Here is a 7,471-nt window from a genome sequence, read left to right as displayed (position 1 = left end):
AGTTGTAGGGGGCTCTGAATTGATCATGAACAGGAGAATTATGGCTGCTTATTGCCAAAATGACATTACTAGGACAAGTGTGAAATCTGAACAGTCTTCAGATTTGATAAATTGAATATAGTGTTAATAGGTAACACTCTTGTATTTGTCCTGTGGCCAAGCCCTGTTCTTAGGAAACAGACCCAGAGTGTTGGGAAATGACTGGTGGTCTGCAACCTGCTCTCAAGTGGTTCTGAAAAGAGAGCACAATCTTAGAGAGGATAAGACAGGCTAAGAAAAATAGCAACAGTTGGGGAGTGGGAAAAGCCTTTGTTTTAGTGTGTGTGTTTGACTGACATGTGACTGACATGAAAAGTGATGGAAGAGAAAGAAAAGTCAGTATCCTGAAAGCAAAAAAGGTTGGGTGGCAGCCTGCAGCTCAGGAGAGACTAGATGGGAACAGCCCTCACATGTCCCGACAGAGCGACAACCCAGCAATCATGACATTAGTGGGGCAAGAGGGGAGATGCAAATAACAGCAGCACATCCATCTAGTGGAGCTGGTGTACTGCTTGTGTCACATGAAGGCTTGCAGCAGAATGTCTTTACTCTCTGGAGACTCACGCTAGACTTTGGGCAAAGGGTCAAGATGTCCACAACTCTCATGAGGTTTGGCAAAAATGTATTTACAGAGGCGAGAGTGAGGGGAGGGAGGGAGTGCCTAAAGACTCTAAACAGCCTGGATTGCACAGGGGTTCTGTCATGGACAGATTGAGGGGGCCTGGGTCCATGGGCAGGGAAAGGGTGACTGGGCTGTGACCCTTCCTTAGCCCTCAGGCCTCTCCCCCATCTCTTAGCTTCTCTTGCTCTCTAGCCACTAGAGGTTTCTGTGTGACCCTATAGAAGGTGGTGTTTCAAGAGTCTCGAAGTGTGTAAGTGGTGAAGTAAGCCCCCAGTGGTTCTCTTCCACCCCTGCTCTGGTTCCTGCTCTGCCCGAGGCGGTTTTTTTTCTGGAATGCACACCCTCTGGTGTTTCCCAGGGATCATCAGCCCTCCTGGCCCTCTTCCCTGATCATAGTCCATTAGGCGGTCTCTCTGCTGCTCTCCAATGGTCACTGCCTGTAACTGCCTGTAGCCTCCTCCAGGGTCCCAGAAAAGTTCAGGTCTCTGCTGCCCTCCGGTGGCCACCGCCTGTAACTGCGCCGTCCTCCTCAAGGGTCTTAGAAAGGTTTGGGTCTCTGCTGCCCTCCGGTGGCCACCGCCTGTAATTACACCATCCTCCTGCAGGGTCTCTGAAAAGTTCAGGTCTCTGCTGCCCTCCAGTGGCCACCACCTATAACTGCATCCTCCTCCTCTAGGGCCCAGAAAAAGTTCAGGTGTTTGCTGCCCTCCGGTGGCCACCGCCTGTAATCGCACCATCCTCCTGCAGGGTCTCTGAAAAGTTTCAGGTCTCTGCTGCCCTCCGGTGGCCAACGACCTGTAACTGCATCACCCTCCTGCAGGTATCAGCAGCATTCAGGTCTCTGCTGCCCTCCGGTGGCAATGCCTGTAACTGCACCACTGTCCTCCAGGGTCTTAGAAAATTTTGGGTCTCTCCTGCCCTCTGGTGGCCACAGCCTATAACTTCACCCCCCTTCTGCAGGGCCTTAGAATGGTTTGTGCTCTGCTGCCTCTCTGGTGGCCACCACCTGTACTGCCTACACCCTCCTGCAGGGTCTTAGAAAAGTTGAGGTCTCTGCTGCCTTCTGGTGGTCACTGCCTGTAACAGCACTGCTTTCCTCCAGGGCCTTTGAGGGGGTGCTGGTGCCACTGCCTGTAACTGCATCGCCCTCCACTGGGGTCTTAGAAAGGTTCAGATCTCTACTGCCTTCCAGTGGCTTCTGCCTGTAACTGCCTGTGCCATCCTCTAGTGGCTTGGAACCTGACAGTTTGCAGTCTGCCCATTCTTAGTACAACATACCCAGTGGATATACCAGGAGATTTATTTTAAGGAAATGAAGACTGCAATCTACAAAGGGAGCTGGGAGCTCATGTGGGAGGCAGAATTTCTACATCTTAGAAAACCTGAGTTCCTGTTGCAGGCTGTCACATGATTGGGGAGGTTCACCCAGACTCAGGCTGTGGAGAATGTTTCCTTGACTTAAAACCACAGACTGGGGCTGCTAATTCCACCACACATCTTCACAGCACACAGAATCATGTCTGATGAAGTGAATGGAAAACATAACCCGCCTGAGTTGATACAGAAAACAAACCCTCAAGGTTGGTTAATGGAAAAGATTATATCTAAAAGTAAAGTTTCAGCAAATTATGTTGTGCTGCTGACTTCCCACTCCTGCTTACAAACAAGAGAACCCCACCCTTCTGAGGGTGACTAGTGAGTGACACAGACATGATGGCTCAGGCCCCGGCTGGAGCAGTGTTGTCCCTGGTAGGCTTGTAGACTTTAGCTGCTACTACTGTGAGAATGCCTGCAGGAGTCATTAATGCAGTTGGACAGAGACGGAGACAAAGGGAGAGGGAGAGACATTGTACAAAAAGATATACTTGAGCCTGGGCATAAATAGAGCTTTTCTCCAAAATTGCAGGGAGTGAGGGATGCAAGGCTGCACAGGACAAAGCTTGCACTGCTGGCCCAAGGACAAGTGTGAAACAGTTGTGAAAGGTCAGAGTCGAGAAAGTCTGGGGGTACTACAGAGACACCAAATTCCATTTTGAGTTTTTGGGATGGGAGCAGTGTCCTCCTGGGGCTATCCCTGAGCAGTGGGGTATTTGCAGTGATTCAGTGGAGGTGTGGTCTGGAGTGGCTCCTCTCCACTCCCCACCCCAGGCTCACCAGGGGGAGAGGAGGAAGCCAGGAACTGGGCAGCCTCCAGGGGTAGGAGTTAAGATGCAGAGGGTGGGGACCAGAGTAGTGACATGGGGGTGACTGGGGAAGGGGCAATAAGAAGAAAGTCTGCTGGTTTGCAAAGTACACAGGAAGGGGGAGAGGAGAGGAGACAGAATGGACAAAGGGAATGTCTCCATAACAAGGAGGGATCTGCTCGTGCTGAAGCCTGAAGGAGCAGGTCATGGTGGAGGACCAGAGTAGATGGGCTTGTCTGCCCAAGGACCCAGAAAGATCCCAGGGGAAGGCCCTGGGGATCAGGACCAAAGGTGCCTTGAGGGGAGGCGTCCTCTGTTTTGGCACCTCTGTTCACCAAGGAGCCCTTGGCAAGGTTGGTGATGAGGGAATGAGCAACCAGTGGGGTCCTTAGAAGGGGTAGGCACCAGCCATGAAAAGGCCAGTCCTAATGGAAAGGGAGGCTCTGAGCTGGAGAAGAGAGGTGGTGGGTGGAAAACTAAAGAATGTGGAGATTCTGCTGGGCAGGACAGCCGGCCGCTATGGGGGACCAGACAGGCTGTGGGATCCCAGGTGGGGGCCCTGGAGCTGCTGTGACAAATATCCACAAAACTGGGGCTTCAACCCACAAAGATTCAGCCTCTTCTGGCTGGAGGCCAGAAGTCCAAACTCCAGAAGTCACAAGGCCACACTCTGAGGCTTCAGGTGAGGCTCCCCCACCTCTTCAAGGAGGTTCCGGGCTGGTGGCCACACCCTTGGGATCTGGCCAGCTGCGCTGCAGCACCCTTCCCTGTGTTTCTGTTTGCTCGTCCTGCCAGGGTCCTGCCATCAGAGCAGAGCCCACCTCCTCCAGTAACCTCCAGCTGATGCCTGAGGTCCTGGTGGCAGCGCTGAGGTGTGAGTGGAGTGTGATGCGGGAATAGCCATGGCTGCTGGACAGACCCCTCCCCACCCTCACACAGCGAAGAGGACCAAAGCCTCAAGGGCTACTCAGTGCCTCCATGTGGGGAGTCACAGGGACACATGCCCAGGGCCCCCTGGAGAGAACGTGTCCATGATAAACAGAGAACGTGGGAAGGGGGTGTCACCATTTGGGGCTTGACTACAGGGGGGTCTAGGCTGTGCCCTGACACCTGCCACCCCACCAGGCACTGACAACTGCTGACACTGAGGAAGTACACACTGTGCCAACCCCACGGTACAGGGGAGCAGCAGGTGCCCAGAGAGGTGGGGAGAGTTGCCCCAGTTCTCAGAGCAGGCTGGGGTGGGGCTTGACCTTGAGTTTAGCTGACTCTACAGTCCCAGCTTCCCTGCGCACTTCAGCTCACCCAGCAAAGCGCTTCACTGGACAAAGCTCCAGACACACTCAAGGTGAACAGGCTGGCGCTGGGTCCGGGGCTATTCTTGTTGGTCTCGGAGCCCCCTCCGCAGCACTGCCATTACCCCCAGGTTTCTACTCTCTCGGCAGAGTGCGGGGCACCTCGAGGGACAGCCCTGACAGTCAGCAGGATGTACTTGAGCTGGCACAGTTCCAAGGTGCTGTTGTATTTGCTTTTGTGCCATGTGCTATGCTGCTAACAATGAGCAGGCAGTGTCTGCTGCGCGGGGGAGCACAATAAAAATGGTGGTGAAAATGCATCCGATGTTCCTGTGGGCTGATGCCCTGCCCCCTCCATCCAACTGCAAGGCCCCAGAGCCACGGCCCCAGAGCCCAGGCCCCCAGGTTTACTCTGCACTTGCTTGCCCCTACCCCTGGGGAAGGGCGGTAGCCTCCCAGAGGAGGAGCCCCAGCTCCCAGCACCCATCAACAAGGCGGGCCCAGGGCTGCACCCCAGCCAACAGCTCTAAATCCAAATGGTGCCACCTCCAGGGCCCCCCAGTGCTGCCTGGCCCACAGCACCTCCATCTGACAAAGGGGGCTCTCTGGGACCCCCTGGTCAATACCGGGCAGCGCCAGGCCTTCTAGCCCCCTGGGTGGGCAGGGCTGGGAGAGGTTGCCAGGCTGCCAGTGAGGCTCCTCCCCCAGCTGCTGTGGGAGGTCACGTTGCCCAGCAACCAGGTGGCAGCGTCCCTGGAGCCCGCAGCTGCCTGCTTCTTCCCTACCTGGGAGACTCCTGGGGCCATGTCCTCAGTTCCCAAGCCCAGGACAGCGGCCATCCTGTCACAATGAATATTGTCCTCTCCAGGTGAGTGGCCCTGTGCTGGCCCCAGCTGGCACAGAGGGGGAACCTGGGGCTTTGGGGATGTGATACACCACATGGGGTGCAGACGGGGCAGCTGAGACTGCTGCGAGGGGCAGTGATTAGGGTGCTCTCCCACCCACACCTCAAACTTGGGGGAGGACAGGACTCCGGGCCAGGGAGGGTGGCAGATCTGGCATCTGTGCCCGCGGCCCTGTGGCCACCAGATTCAGAGTCTGTCCCTCCTCCCCCGATGGCCCCACCTGGAAACTCCCTCGCCGTGCCTCAAAACCCTGGAGGGCACCACCCCTCTGTGAGCCGTTCGGACCCCACTCTGTCCAGCCCCTTGAGGGGGGATGGGCGAGGGTCTGTGGGACCCTCTGGGCTTCCTACTCCTTCCTGTAACCCTCAGCTTGCTCCCTCCCCAAAGGGTCTATGAGTTTTTAAAAGCCTCAGGGTTCAGTAGAGGGAAAGGAGTCCCACCACTTGGGGAAAAGGCAGAGTGGGGAATTTGGGGGACTGGTGGGCTGATGGAGAACTCCTCTGAGCCCCAGGCCTCGCTCCAGAGTCAGCAGGGGAGGGCCGGGCTCGGAGGCTGAGGCTCATAGGTGCCCGCCGGTCTCCCGACCCTGCCCGCCCTGCCCCCCGATGCTGAGCGCCCTCAGGGCCCGGAGGAGGGCGAGGGGCAGGCGGCTTGGCCCCTGTCCTGCCCCTGAGCGGCCCCTTGTCCCCGCCTCCCCAGGGACAGCCAGGTGCGGGTGATGGAGGACACGGTGACCCACGCCGAGAGGTACTTCGGCCAGTTCTGCGCGCTGCTGGCCTCCTACACGCGCAAGACGGCCCGGCTGCGGGACAAGGCCGACAGGCTGGTCAAGCAGCTGCTGGACTTTGCCAACACTGAGAACCCTGAGATGCGGGCCGCCATGAAGAACTTCGCGGAGGACCTGGCCAAGGTGCAGGACTACCGGCAGGCCGAGGTGAGGGCCCGGGGAGCGGGCGGGACGGGCAAGCCCTGGGCCTGCTCCCATCCGTCAAGTGGGCACCGAGACGCACAGGCTAAAGGGAGGGCGAGTTACCCAGGGGAGGGAACTTAGCCAGGGGTTACCCCGGGGTGGGGGTAACCTCGCCTGGGACCTGTCAGAGTGCAGGTTCTTGGGCCCGGGTCTGAACCTACTCCTGGACTCACACGGGGGCGCGGGGCCTGGAGCACCTGGCAATGGGCTCTTTGAGGAGATGTCGGTGGGGTGGGGACGCTCCTTTACCTGCTGATCCAGATGGCGCTGGGTGCAGAGTGGGGACTTACTCAGTGTCAGCTTGGCTCATGTGCCTTGAGACTCAGTGGCCCCCGGGACCTCCCGCCCCCCAGCAGCTCTGGGTATACAGACAGAGTCAAGGCTGGGCTGCCTCCCCCATCTCTGGCTCGGCCGGTTCCCATTTTCTATGTGTCTGTGCCCCCAGGTGGAGAGACTGGAGACCAAGGTCGTCAACCCCCTGAAACTGTACGGGGCACAGATAAAGCAGACACGGGTGAGGGGGGCCGCATGGCAGGGTGGACAGTGAGGGGGCAGCAGGGCTTGTCCCTGGGAGTCAGTCTTTCCCTGGCCTGCAGGCAGAGATCAAGAAATTCAAACGTGTCCAGAATAACGAGATCAAACAGCTGGAAAAACTGGAGAAACTGAGGCATAAGTCACCTTCAGACAGACAAATGATTGTATCCTTCCGGGAAGTGGGCCTGGGCGGCGGGGATGAGGGTGGCCATTTGTCACAGAGCCCTTTGGGCCCCCAAAGGGATACTGTCCACCGGGCTCCTTAACAGCATGGTCTGCAGTCCCAGGTGAGTGCCACAGGTCGGCCTGACCCGCATGCAGGTAATGAAGCACCTCGCAAAGGGCGGTGAGGTGAGCTTGCCCCTGGGCAGGTGTGTGTGGACCAGGACAGGTGAGTGGGAGGTGTAGGGAGAGTGGGAGGCTGCGGGCCAGGGGTCCTGGTTCTGCCCCCTCTGGGTGCTAAGCAGCAGCTGGCCGAGCCACTCCCTCCAGGGCCGTTTCCTGCTGGGCTGCCTGTTCACTAGGTGGGCACTTCTGGAGGGGGCACCGAGGCTGAATAAGGTGACTTGCCCAAGGTCACACAGGAAGTTAAGTGGCAGAGTCGGAAGTCAGTGCCTGTAAGATCCAGGTCCTTCATGTGGGGCTTGGCGTGGGGTCAGCCTATCTGGGTCAATCACCCAAACACCATCCACACGTGGGATTAGTAATCACCAAAGGGGCAGAGCGGCTGGGCGCACAGTAGCTGTTTAACTCTCACAACAGCCCTGCAGAGCTGGTCTGCCTGTTGTCTCCAGGTTACAGGCAAGGCAGGTAAAGCTCAGAGACATTGAGAGACTTGTCCAAGGTCACATAGCCCAGAAGCAGGTTTGCCCAGGCGGTCCCTGCACCTTTAGTCAAGGTGCCACAAGGCCACACCTTTGATG

The 7,471-nt window shown here is 57.5% G+C and overlaps 1 protein-coding gene across 1 annotated transcript; it reads left to right on the top strand.

Moving 5' to 3' along the window:
- Positions 1-4,897: 4,897 nt before the first annotated feature.
- On the top strand, positions 4,898-6,835 carry LOC119256556 (CBY1-interacting BAR domain-containing protein 2-like; the record flags this gene model as incomplete). Its single annotated transcript, XM_037524365.2, has 5 exons — positions 4,898-5,007; positions 5,744-5,978; positions 6,460-6,528; positions 6,611-6,727; positions 6,818-6,835. Coding segments are annotated over exons 1-5 (459 nt in total), but the record flags the coding sequence as incomplete, so codon positions are not given.
- Between the last annotated feature and the right edge of the window lie 636 nt (positions 6,836-7,471).

This window comes from Talpa occidentalis, unplaced genomic scaffold (genome assembly GCF_014898055.3).
Source record: "Talpa occidentalis isolate TD23 unplaced genomic scaffold, MPIMG_talOcc4v2.1 talOcc4.3111, whole genome shotgun sequence".
Lineage (NCBI taxonomy): Eukaryota > Metazoa > Chordata > Mammalia > Eulipotyphla > Talpidae > Talpa > Talpa occidentalis.
Note: the sequence above shows the minus strand (reverse complement) of the source record. Positions and strands in the feature narration are given on the sequence as shown.